The sequence below is a fragment of the Bombus impatiens genome, unplaced genomic scaffold, assembly GCF_000188095.3.
Source record: "Bombus impatiens unplaced genomic scaffold, BIMP_2.2 scf_0155, whole genome shotgun sequence".
Taxonomy (NCBI): Eukaryota; Metazoa; Arthropoda; class Insecta; order Hymenoptera; family Apidae; genus Bombus; species Bombus impatiens.
The window spans coordinates 518,632-532,947 of record NT_176574.1 but is presented as its reverse complement, the minus strand read 5'-3'; the positions used below and the strand labels follow the sequence as shown (position 1 = coordinate 532,947).

Here is a 14,316-nt window from a genome sequence, read left to right as displayed (position 1 = left end):
GCGCAGATCCTATTCTTCGAGCATCAAGATGATTGCCAGATGTCGATGCGTCTCCGCAGTACATGTTCAGCTAGCCTGAGGGCCCGTCATAAATCTTAGGGTTTAGTTGACTAAAGTCCTTCAAACAAACAGTCTTTGTCCCAGCTACGGGAAGATAGGAGAGACCCATTTTCCAACGAACGGCGTCTCCCACTAGCAACTTTCCCTCGAGGGTGGCTAGCATCCTTTTCTAACCACCGATATGGAGATTGACTAATTAGCAGCAACGCCAAATTCCCTCACCTTCTGAACGAAGGCTATCCTCGACGAATCCGATGAACTCGTGTCCTCAGACCCCATCATAGCTTTCCTCTGCAGCATCATCGCGACGGAGAGTCATTCTCTCGTGAGGTCGTATTAGCGAGTTACTTAGTGTCTGTACGCTCGGTGGATATTCCACGTTTTCGCAAAGAATCCGACTTAGATTTTTGTAAGTACGTTCATCTATCATTCCGTTGACCGCGGATTTGTTATTGAACCTAGGACCAACATCACTAGGATCGCGAGTGTCCAACCGCCGCGGTTGTTTGTCGAGTCGGTAGTATCCATACTCGTATTAATAGACCGTACCTTCGTTATAACCCAACGATGGCCAATTCCAATGAAGATTTATCAAGCGCCCACAACCCTATTTTTGACGCTTCTCCGACATATATATATTGTGTATAATGAATACATGAAGTTGAATAGAAAATTTAAGATAACCGGGAACCAGCTTTTTATAAAAAATCTATGGCCACCATGAAAAATTGTATTTGTACATTGTAATATAATTTCTTTTTCTTTTATTACTGTAACTAATAACTATGATTTAACTAAAATATTTATTAATCGCGTTATTAAATATTAATTATAATTCCAGGATAGAGTAAAACTAGCTTTAAAACAGCAAGAAGTGGAAGAAGCTTTAGGACACCGTCGGAAAAGAAAACATCCCGTAAAAGAGGCAGAATTAGAGGTAGAGGAAAACACTGAAAAAGAGACTAAAGATGATAAAAAGGAAAAAGATGAGAAACCAAAAGCCAAGAGGAAACCTATGCCACCACCAATTGATTTTACTGAATTACTAAAAATTGCTGAAAAGAAACAACATGAACCAATCATTATCGAAGCTAAACCAAAAAGTGACGAACCAGAAAGGTTATTGACGAAAAAACAAATGAAAGAATATGCAAAAGAAAAAGAATGGCGAGAACGAAAGGAACAACGAAATAAACTTGGCAATATGAATAATAAAGAGGGAAATGTTACGACATCTAATAAACTAAATAAAACACAAGATTGTCGTAATAATGCCAGTTCTTCTAATAAAATATCAAAAGTATCTGAAAAATTAACCACAGTATCATCAATTTCGAATAAAACTCTTTCCAAAGCAACAGGATTACAATCATCAACTTCTAAAAAAGGAGGTGTTGAGAAACCTAATCTCAATAAAGTTACTCCAAACAAGTCCAACATTTCAAAAACATCTGAGAGAGACATACTCTCTGAGGAAAGAAAAAGGTTGGAAACAGAGAGAAAAAAATTAGAAGAAATGCGACAAGCAATTGAAGAAGAAAAAAAGAAATTAAGATTAAACAAAACTCAGATTGAAGATATGAAAAATCCGAAAATTGAGAAGTCAGTATCAAAAATGAAAGTAGAGAAACAAGAGTTATCGAAAAACATACATAAAGAATCTCCAGCAATTAGCGTAACAAAGTGTCGTATACCAAAAGCAATGAATGATAAAATAAAACAATTTCCACCAGCAGACATGAAGCCAATCAAATCTAAACAAATGCTTCATTCAAAGGAACAGAGGAAGTCACTGGTTAACCATAAACGTAAAAAAATTTATATTTTTACTTTATTAATTGTATGTCAGAGAAAATAATTATTGTGGAAGGATAAACCTTAATAATCAAAACTTTCTACATATTTCATATTTAGTTTCATTAAATTCATATTTAGAAAAATTTTAAGGCCATTATTTTTAAGTTTTACATTTTGCGACAGTCGTATTGTAGAAAAGTTCTTAAATATAAAATCAGTAACGCTAAGATTTTGTAGCAGTATAACAATGCATATTTTAATTGCTTGATTTAAGTCAATAATTCCTCGGTTTCCTCAGTTTTGATGTACTAGTAACTATATGGGAAGTCTAAATCGTTAGATTTAGGAACTGGATAAGAAAAACAAGACAATAACTTACATATATATCTAATAAATATATACTTAAATATGCAGGTCGTATAAGAGACGAGGATGATGAAGAGGAATATGACTCTGAGCTTGAAGATTTTATTGACGATGATGTAGAAGAAGGAAATGAAGATTATAGTAAATATATAAGCGAAATATTCGGTTATGATAAAAATAAATATAAATATGTAGATAATGACGATGACACAGCTATGGAAAGCAGTTTTGCACAACAGCTCAAGGAGGAATATGTATCTACTAAAATAGGTATTGCTAACAAATTTTTTATACTGTTTCGCGGATCTATCTATTTTTATAATTATCTACAGGAATAATTAAATAATCTGATATTTTTAGGTATTATGGAAGATTTAGAAGACATGCGTATGGAAGCTTTGGAAAAAAAAAGGAAAGCTCTCTTTAAAAAAAAATTTAAGAAGTAATTATAAAATTGTTTACAAATTTCTATAAAATTCTATTTAATAAACTATTACATGCTTATATGAATCCAAATCTACTAAAATTTTCACATCCTAAGAAATTAATTTTTATTCATTCTATCATCCATATTGAATCTTTTCAAACATAAACAGAATTAAGTATCACTTCAATTTCTACAATTATTGGTACGGTAGAACTTTGTTTATTCGGATCTCATTTATACGAGTACGTTATTGTTTAGCGTCAATTAGATGAAGTTATAACTGAACCTTCGTTAATTGAATTACTGTCCAGCATACTTTCTGTTATACAAAAGCGTGTCCTGAAATCATACACGTTCGGTATGAACTGACTGTTTATGATACACGATTGAATGTTTGGATCGAAATTGTTGTTCAATCTCACTTATCCAATCGTCGGTTCTTATTATCGAAACTAATAAGAACAGCTGGTAAAGATGGCTAGTGAACTGTTATCCTTAGAATTCGTTAATTAACTGAAGGGCCTTGTCCCGCAACATATTCGGATAAACGAAGTTATCCTGTGATATATGAATAACGGGAGAAATAATTGTTTATGACAAAGAGAGATAAACAAATTATTTCTTTCTGTATTTAAAATATATAGATAAATCGTCCAAAATAATAAAACTTTGTGCATGTTAATGATTTCTTTCTCATAACGTTAAAGAGCTTATTTATGTTAAAATTATCACAACATGGACAAATTTTTAAATAATGTAAAATTATTATTATTATTATTGTTGCTGTTGTTACTTACAATACTTTTACCGTCATTATTATTTATTTCCCAGGATATGATATGCCAGTTTTATAATTATAAATCGTAAGTAATAGGTAAAAACACAGGTACAAACACATTTCTAAGGCATACATACATTACATATTCATATATATATATAATGTATAATGTACTTGAATAAAGTATAAAATAACATGTTTATTTACCTAATTATGAAAAATATAGTTCATATCTTAAATATAACACACTCCAGCATACAGTATCAAATATTTATTTATATTCAGCTTTTTGTAAATGTTTCCTGCAAAAAGATATTTAATTACGTTTTAATGATATATACGGAAAACAATATTATACAAATATGAATAATATGAAAAGAGTTGTAACAATATTAATAATATATTAATACATTAATTATATATTTATTATTTCCATTTTATATTTTATTAAAAGAAAACATATGTTTTAATTACTTGATTTATACTAATATTATATGCTATATATCATGTAACAAAATAAATATATCATTTAAAATATTATGCTTATATTTAATGATTTATATTTAGCTAGATAAAATTATAGCTAAATGTTCATAAGAATCGCATTTCTAGAAGCTAAATTCCAATTTCCTTATGTAATTTCTTAGATTCGTTGTATTTCGAATATGGTTTCTATTATCCGTATGAATGAAAAGTTAAACTACTTCTCAATGGGTTACATTGACAATGTTTATCTTTCATTATTTTATATCAAATCTTCGTTTTCTTCCTTATCATCTGTCACCACTTTAAAGAATTATCTCTCTATAGCATATTATTTTGCAAATTCAGATAATTAACTTTCTTTAACTTGACCATATGTTCATTGCATTTAATGTGAAAAAAGGTGAAAAGAAAAAATGTTCAGTATTTTTAATTCAGTTATTATATAAATAATGCTACGTAAGTAACTATATTTGTATCAATATAATAACGGAGTTCGTAAAAATCCAAATTCAACGGAATATTTTCTGTAAATGGCCTTAAATACCATCATTTAAAAAATTCATATTACTAAAGATCATACTACGTTCAAACATTTAAAACAAAATAGGTACGAGGGGATACAGACAAAGGTATTTACACATCAGCAGTTTTTCTTGGCATTTAAATACATATCTCTGATCGTAAATTCAAGTATGAGAAATTATTATTGCAGAAATAAAATGCACAGTTTTATCAGTAAAATATCTCATTCAAAAACTTTTTAATATTTGCAAATACTCATTGTACTCACTCTATATGTATATATATATATATATATATATATATATATATATATATATATATATATATATATATATATATATATATATATATATATATATATATATATATATATATATATATATATATATATATATATATATATATATATATATATATATATATATATATATATATATATATATATATATATATATATATATATATATATATATATATATATATATATATATATATATATATATATATATATATATATATATATATATATATATATATATATATATATATATATATATATATATATATATATATATATATATATATATATATATATATATATATATATATATATATATATATATATATATATATATATATATATATATATATATATATATATATATATATATATATATATATATATATATATATATATATATATATATATATATATATATATATATATATATATATATATATATATATATATATATATATACATACATACATATATGTACATATTTATAACAAAACACACAAGTTTTATAGATCTATTTTTCTCATACAAACGCGATTTCTATTGTTTAATATTATTAAACAATTAACATATTTTATATGGTTTTATATTTATCTGTACAAACAAAAGTAATAAAAATATGAAATTCTATCAAAAGAAAGAGGTACAAGTAACTATTCAATTTTATTCCACAAAAGATATCATTTTGGAAAATGATTTGTTCAAAACATTTGCTTGTTTAAAATAGACACTTTTCTTTCGATAATATTAATTTCTCTTTTAGAAGCATTTAAAATGGCTATGTTGCCACATCTAAATTGGGTTATTACCAAAATACAGGACGCTATGTAATATATTATAATATTATCACCGAGTATGGATACTTCATATAAAAATAAATTGAAAATGGTCAATATTTTTTTTAACGAAGCTTCATTTTCTAAGGAGAAGTAAGTATTTACGAAACAAATATATATATATATATATTTGTTTCGTTATATATATATATATAAATATGCAAATTCTACTTTCTCGAAAACGAAATCTAATTAAAAGATCAGAAATGAAATCTAAAATTCCGCTTTTCATTTCAATTTATTCTTTTATAAGATATCGTACTCTGTTAGTTAGTAACATATTTTGTGGCATGCCATCGGAGATTGATCATCAGAGCCAGTAGTAAAATATTTTCTAATTAATTAAGTGTAAATCGGTAGAGTCGGGTTGCTTGAGAGTGTTCCCCTAAGTACAGGTGGTCAACTCCATCCACGATCCGACCACGAGAGCAATAGGTAGTAGAGGCATGATTAACAATTACGTAGCTAATGGTCACTATCTCATTGCATAAAACATTAAATTTCTATTGTGTTGCATTAATAAGAAAAAAAGATAATGATATACAAAAGTACAAAAGATATTACTGAGACGTTTTTTTTAACAAATTTACAAACTTCATAAGGGTTGTAAAAGAGACTATATGAAAAACTGTTAGTGCGATTACTTATGTAAAATACTATTTGTGTGTACATATATAATAAATTGTGTGTAATATTTCGTTCTATTTCTAAAAAAAATTGTTTCAGTTTTAACATATACAATACATTCAAGTGTACCTTAATATATAAGAATTTTAGATATAAAAAGATATCTTTCACCTCTTATAAGAATAATTATTACTCAGATGAATTTATCACTTATTTATATGTATAAATTTATGAGCGTTATTTCTGCCCCTTTTAAATTTGTAGATACCATTAAAAAACATGTATGTAATTAGAAAAAAGAAAAGGAGATATTAATCCAATGAAAAAGACATTTGTATTATAAGAAAATAAAAATTAGAAGTTTCATTCGTGATGTTGAATAAATAATAAATAAATATTACTGAAATAGTGACTCATTGCTTGGTATATATATATATGTGTATATACGAATGAAACAACGATATTTAGGCAGTTATTTTACGGTGTGGTGACTGCTTTTCGTTTTATCTTATTAGTACAAACGAAATCATTATCGGAGTCACTACCGTAAACTTTTGCACAGTTGTAAGGCTTGAGATACCGAAGTTACTGATATATAATATTGGAGGATTAATCTATGGATATACTGCGCTCAAACCTTAATCAATATTTAATGTAAAAGTCCTTACTTCGAATTTAATTTTCTCTATGCATAAATTATAACGAAAATAGATTATATATGTAAACAGAATATTTATAAAAAAATTATAGTGTTAATGCGAGTAACTAAAGCGTCAGTGTGAATAATGAAATACTTGTTAAAACGTGACTCGAAAAAGAAGGCACTTTATCAGAAAATAAATATCTCATAAGCCGCGTTACGTTCTTAACTAAAAATGTTACTTAATCTTAGAAATAATAACTTTAACATTAAATATATTGCAAACTATTAACCGTCTGAAACTATATATATATATATATCAATATTTCCAGTATCACAAATCCTATCACAATGTAAAACTTCATTCGAAAGTCAGCCTGAACATTTCTGAATCTTCCTTTCTAAAAAATTTGATTGCTTACTCGAATCAACGTTAAATAGTGAAGATACATCTTAAATTAACAAATACATTTGATATTTCTCCACTATTTTAAATTAAATATCTTTTTTTCAGGCATCTTTTCGCAAATATAAGAACAATGAAAATTTTTTGAATTCTGATTAAACTACATATCTTCCAACCAAATAAATTAAATCTTAACAGTGACATATATTTTATAACACTTAAAACGCTTAAAACATGCTAATTACCCTTCTACCACTTGCTTCATCCAATTAGAATCACATCAATATGTAACTACTTGTAACAATGTTGATTAATTTAATTATATAAAAGTCATAAAAATATATATTTGAAAGCACTTTTCAGTACTTTCAATGTTAACTGAACCACAGAGAGTATTTTATAAATTATAATTATAAATTAAAACAAAAAAATCGTATTAATAGCAAAAAAAACAAGTTATATAATTATTTAGAAAACTATTCATTACAAACTTTAACATTAATTAAATAAAATCATAAAAAATATGTATTTGTTAATATTAAATCACAACTAATTTTAATGCGTATATAGCGTAACTAATTTATCTGAGAACATTGTAACAATTTGTAAGCAACTGGTGCAAAAGCTATTTGATATGAAAAGATATATTCTCTGTAGCTGAAACAATTTTTTTTAAGAACCTAAAAAGATTTCAATTTAATTTTGTTAAACAAAATAACCTATACTTTAGTAATTGTGATATATAGTAGCATCTATCCAAATACGGACAACAATACGCATACATACAGTTATTGAACATAATGAACATAATTAAAGTAAATAATTCAATATATATCTAGAATGTGATTAAGAAAGTTTGAATTTATTCAAAGCCTCATTGTTTATATGCATCTGAGTTTTTGAAGTCTAACTTGTAATCTTTTGTGACGTTGAATATTATTATTTCATCTTCAAATTTATTTCAAATTAGTGCTGTCATATTATAGATAAGACTATATAATTTATAAAATTTTTATAAACTTTTGGGGTTTGTTTCAAACATGCTCCTATAAGAAAATCTATCGTCATCACTTAATATGCTTTTTTTATGTTATATTATTTTAAGATGATAAATGTACATTTATATTACTCACAAAACATTCCAATGTTCCCAAATAAATCACGCATATCTTTGTGGTGTGAGCGCGTGCGCATATGGAGATATGATATATACAGGATATAAGTTAAAACATAAAAGACAGTTCAGATATAGATCCTGCTCTTCAAAATAATGAAATTAGTTCAAATAAACGCACGTAACATTTAAGCTTTTCAAATTACAAATTGCTTTATCCTTAAAAAAATAATATCTATCTATTGTTTTCACATCAAATTTAAAATAAATATGTTGCACCTCGATGTAGTATCCACCTTATAGATGCTAATTGTAGGTTTTCATATTCTGTCAACTTTTCTTGTCATGCTATATTCAATTAGCTTATTAAATTTGGAAGTATTTTTAGAACAGTTATGGAGATTACACATATTGAAATTGAACATTATTTGTAAATTTTCACTTCATATGTTTTAGCGCAGTACTATTTGTAACTTAAAAACAGTATCAAATCAAATAAGTCTGTGTAAATTTGTTTTATTATTGTAATGTACCGAATTAATTCTGAAACGATTTCGTGGTGTATATATTTAAAAATATATAAAAACATTAAAACAGTATTTTAAAGGTATAACAATATTTCTTTATACATATTGTACTATGTATAATATTCACACGTATTTAGAAACTATGAAAAAACTATGAAACAAAATTATGTTAAGTAATATATTATAAATACAGTTATAAATATACTATGTATATATATCATGTTGTGGAAGCTTGTTAGATATAATAGACTATTTTTTATGTTTTACATGTTATGAAAATAAAGTATTTAATTGTAAGTGCAAAATAACATCCAGAAGAAAAGATATAAATCTGTTAGTGAAAATTTAAAAAATATTTACAAATAACAATCTATATAACTATTTAAAAATTAACATTGCCTTGATTTCTTGTCATATCAATATTATATCTTGTTCATTATTATACCAGAGGCTAAATATATTGATCAAAGAGGTAATTTCATTGCAAAACCAAAACGCGAAAGAAGCATATTGTTACATAAAGATGAAAGCGAAATTTTGTTTATAAATTCATTGTGACAATTACCTACAACTCATGATTTTTCACGATTTATCAGTAAATTTGACTTCTAGTATAGTTAAAAATTTCGTTTTGTTTATTATTTAAAACCAAAAAAGACAAAACTTTACTTGTTATATAATATTTCATCATAAATCCTAAATGATGCTTCATTTCTTGATAAAATTAATATATTTTTTCATTTGTTTGGGAAGTAATAGTATCATCATTTTCCTTGTGATCTTAACAAATGTTTCATGTATCATAAAAAAGTTCTATGTACAAGATAACAAGTATGTATATATACATGTACTAAAAAAAATTGACTCAAATTCGCAATATTATTCCAGATTAAAACATAAGAAAGATTTACATCACAAAATAGAAATTAGGGAATATGTAATATACAATTTAATTGCTAATTTATTAGTGAATACTTTCTTTCCATCATGTAAAGAAAAACAGAAAAAAATCCAAGTTCCTTCTCAAATTTACAATGATTTACGATTATTATTTTACAATGACTATATGGAATAATACTGCGATATTCAGCACTTTGTTTTTACTTCATATGCACATACGCGTATACACACGCACACATACAAAACATATATAAAGATATATACACATAATAAAAGAGGAAAAAGCAGAGATAGGAAATAGGAATGCAGTGTTTAGCGAGAGAGAATCGATGGTACATTTCAAATTGTTCAATTTGAACCAACATTCTAGAAAGTTAAAAGCTTTTGTACTGCTTTGATATGGACTATATATATTCCACTAAAAACTCATTGATAATTATTTAACAAAATTATCACAGATTTAATCAAAAACTAATAGCGTGTGCAACGTATACAACTTCATATAAAAGAAATGTGTAACCAAAATCTGTACTCTTGGTAAATAGTGTCACAAAATAATACTCTATTACACAAAATACAAATGTATCCTATGTTAAAATTATTCGCAACCAATGCTATAAAACACTGACAATAATCATCTATTGTTTGTTAACTGATTGTAAATAATAAAACTATATTTAAAATCAAATTATCAATATTCTTACTTTCCATTTTTGGTTTTCAATTTCCATGAGAAGCATTCAATTCATGATTTACGATGAATTTATGTTTTATACACATCGTTTCCTTCTCGCATATTTTATGCGCACGTATGAACATTTTTAGCAAATAACTGTCGTGTATTAGAAGTCATCGATACCACCATCAGGGACACCAGAACGTACTTTATCCAATACTTTATTAACAAATTCGGTTGAATGATTTGCTATTCGTATTTCTGTAACAAAAAAATAAAGAACATGAAATCCATCCTTCCTGGAACTGTTGATAACATTCAAATCACACAATTTAAGTAATGAAATAATTTTAAAACCTATTTAAGAAAACGTTAATTTAAAATAAACAAATAATTTATAGTGTAGAACTTTACAGAAGTATCTAACAAATTAATTAATATAATCCCATAATTTTTTGTAAATTGTTTTTACCATACTATTTCATATATTTATATAAAAATTTTCAAAGTACTACTAACTGGTAGCTAATTTACAGTATTTTTCCATTTGACGTGTCAACTCTTCTTGATTTTCAGGATTAGGTTCTGTTAATTTTGCAGCGAGCGTTTGCTTAGCCTGGCATATACCTTGAATTAAACGTTCTGCAACAATAATTATTGACATATTAAATTAGCTTTTCTACTTTTAAAAAGTTTATCAAAAAGAAAAAATTTGCTAAAATTTTCAAATATGTTAAGATTATTGATAATAAAATAAAAAAAAATTTGTATTTCAAGAAAATATATTTGGTTACATATGACTACAATTACAAGTACTCAACTGTGTTCCTGTTCTAATCCATGTAATTTTATTTTATTTGCTTCATGTTGAGCTTTCTTCTTTAAACGGCATGCTCTTGAAGCAAGTTTATTTTTTTCCTTGCGCGTTTTGGGTCTTGCTGTAAATGGTAACTCAGAAACTGGTGTCATATCATTAATAATACGAGATAATTTATCCAATTCACGACCAATACTATATAATTTTCGTGGATTTGGAGTAAGATCATTTCCATCACCTTTTCGAGCTTTTCCACTGTGTTTAATTCCACGAAGCGCACAATGAGGACTAAAAACAGGATCTGTGGCTTCATTTAAAATATGTGGATCTTCAAGACGTGCTCTTGCCACAAGCCTTTGTCCTTTTGGCCCTTTTGCTTGAACATTATATTGCCAAAAATATCGTTCTTTCTTACTATGTTTACTATCTCGATTTGAATCTATACTACCACCTCCTACTCTACTTCCAGTGTTTTGATCTTCACCATCGCTACCACCGGTATCTACAAATAATTACTTTTAGTTTCAGATATACATGAAAATACATTATATTAAGAGTTTTTAATTAGAACATTAAAAGTGATGTTATCATTCATAAACATTAAAGTACCATTATCACTACTGTAATCATCATAGTGATCACTGTCATCATCACTATCTTCATAACCTTCATCATGGCTAAGAGGATCAATATGATAGAGTGGATCTGGACTAAGTGCACCTCCAGTACTTAAACTACTTGTTGAGCCAGCTTCAACAACACCAAGGCTACCAGTACTTAATAAATGTGGACGTGGTTCTCTACGAGCCCAAATTTGGTCTAACGCCATTGTCCGGGTTGGTGCAGACATGGATAGTCTAGAAACTTTAGACTTATTACTCGTACACTCAACATCCATCTGACCATGAGTGGAATTATCAAAAGAATTATCACAACGTCTCATTAACAATTCATGAAGAGCAGACTGCCCATTAGGTTTGTTTGTAGGATGTAGAGATGTTGAGGAACTTGCAGTTGAACTACCTTTAAAACAATTATTTAAAACATTACTTTTATCTTGAGAATATTCTGTTTATTTTAACATATAGATATGAAAATAATATATATATATATATATATATATATATATATATTTATATATCTTGAAAACAGTTTTTTAAATCATTAATATAGTTTTAAAATGTTTAGAATGTTTTTAATACATTAGAATACATTATTTTTCATTGTGTACATATAGTACATTAAATATGTATAATAATGCCTTGCACTTTAAATTGTATATATATTTTTACTATAAAACATATATTGCAAGTGATATTGTTAGTTTCAATATATTTTATATGATTCATATAAAAAAATAATTTTTTGTACAGAATTTGTTAATAACAAGATTTTTACGAAAAGTATAAAATTAAGATAGATATAAAAAATATAAGTTATATATAAACCTGCAATATTACTAGTTCCTGGACTTGGAAAAGCATTGGGGCTAATTGTTTCCAAATTGTCAGCAACATTGATATTTATGTTCAAATTGAGTCCATGTGTATTTAAATATGTAGGGCAAATATTACGGTATGTTGATCCAGATTGCGGGAAACTACTTGGAGCAAATACAACATTGTTATCATTAAACAATGGACCAACTGATTGAGCTACATTAACATCCATTTTAAATGGTTGAACTCTTTCTTCTGGTAAAAGTAAATCATCAAAATTTAAATCACCAAGGAGAGTATCGTCATTTGCATTTAATTCAGCAAGCGTAGGTCCTTGTATAAGATCTGCTTTATCTACTTGTAATATGTCATCATCTTCCCATTTCTCCGTTTTAAAAAAATCATCTAACTGTTCGGAATCTACTTTAAATGGTGATTCTATGTGATCAGATCTATTGGGCCATATTGATGTCAATGGAGATGGTGAAAATTGTTCATATACACCCCGAGCACTTCTGTGTCCTCCTGGTATAGGTACTGATGCTGAGGAAGGACCCATTTCTTGATTTGGTTCTTGTTTTATTATTCCATCCATTGAGCTAGTTTTAATCTCCGAAAATAGTTCAATATATCCAGATTCTCCCATCAATACATAAATCTTAAAATCAATTAAATTAAAAACTGAAACTTTGCTGAGTTATATATTTACATTAAAAAAATGATTTAAATTATATATAATGTATAGTAAAAAGATCTTACCAGTTTGTTTTTTTTCTAAATATTGAACTCTATATATTTTACAATATAAATTCTTAATTTTAAATTTTCAAACGAAAATAAAATATATCCGATGGTTAAGTTCAAATCTAAAGACAAAAATAAATTAGGTATCCGTATATGTTTACAGATTCCCTTTATAGTTTACATAAATATTGCTGTCTAATACGAGGATTCAATTGGTTTGCATATTCCGTAATATTGTTAATTAGTAACAATTCTCAATCTGCACAATTACATAGTATACATATTCACCACCCTCAAATGGAACGACCATGACTTTCGTCAGCAAATATTTTTCCTAGCCAACAACATTGACTCAAAAAGTTTTCTGATCTTGGTGTCTGTAGTAAATTCAACCTTCTTCCAGGTTTAGCAAAAAATATTACAAACAAAGATATATATTGCTGTTTACTCTTGCACTACTCTCTTCAGTTACGCACCGAAAATTCATACAATCCAATCGTAAAATACAGTTTGTTATTGTTTTGCCACAAGATTTCGAGTCAGTATCACTGATATTAACATAAATAGGGAACGATCACATGACAAAAGTCGAGTATTCAGCCAATGAAAACATTTCACCAATCGCGAATAAACCTTTAAGTTGTCAATCATATATGATTTACAAATATAATGCTGATTAGAATACTAACAAATAAAACATTAACTAAATCATAAATTTAGAAAAATATATTTAATGTTATAAAATCGCTAACAAATATAAAAAGAAGGGTGACGCTTGGTTTTTTACAAGTTAATATCCAATAGTGAAAAACAATATTTACTAAAGACAGTAAAGGAAGCAATAATGATCAAAATC

The 14,316-nt window shown here is 26.8% G+C and overlaps 2 protein-coding genes across 4 annotated transcripts in view; one reads left to right on the top strand and one right to left on the bottom strand.

The window, feature by feature from the left end:
* Positions 1–3,630, top strand: part of LOC100741851 (protein SPT2 homolog) — a 9,024-nt gene extending 5,394 nt beyond the window's left edge. The window contains exons 5-7 of the mRNA XM_003487538.4: positions 902–1,868; positions 2,272–2,493; positions 2,584–3,630. Of these exons, the coding sequence (XP_003487586.1) occupies positions 902–1,868; positions 2,272–2,493; positions 2,584–2,669 (1,275 nt within the window). The 3' untranslated portion in view covers positions 2,670–3,630. The remainder of the gene's footprint in view (positions 1–901; positions 1,869–2,271; positions 2,494–2,583) is intronic.
* LOC100741734 lies at positions 3,608–14,064 on the bottom strand. Of its 3 annotated transcripts, none has more exons than XR_002946214.2 (6): positions 12,726–13,440; positions 11,887–12,300; positions 11,282–11,779; positions 10,980–11,102; positions 10,489–10,721; positions 3,608–3,730 (listed from the first exon to the last, which is right to left on the bottom strand). XR_002946214.2 is itself a non-coding variant. In XM_003487537.4 (6 exons), the coding sequence occupies exons 2-6, from the start codon at positions 13,360–13,362 to the stop codon at positions 10,627–10,629; spliced, it is 1,767 nt and encodes a 588-aa protein (XP_003487585.1). In that variant the 5' UTR covers positions 13,363–13,374; positions 13,476–14,064; the 3' UTR covers positions 8,319–10,626. The 3 variants fall into 3 exon arrangements, 2 of the variants coding, with proteins under 2 accessions (XP_003487585.1, XP_024221701.1); XM_003487537.4 differs by lacking the exon at positions 3,608–3,730 and adding an exon at positions 13,476–14,064 and having other exon boundaries at positions 8,319–10,721; positions 12,726–13,374; XM_024365933.2 differs by lacking the exon at positions 3,608–3,730 and having other exon boundaries at positions 8,319–10,721.
* Between the last annotated feature and the right edge of the window lie 252 nt (positions 14,065–14,316).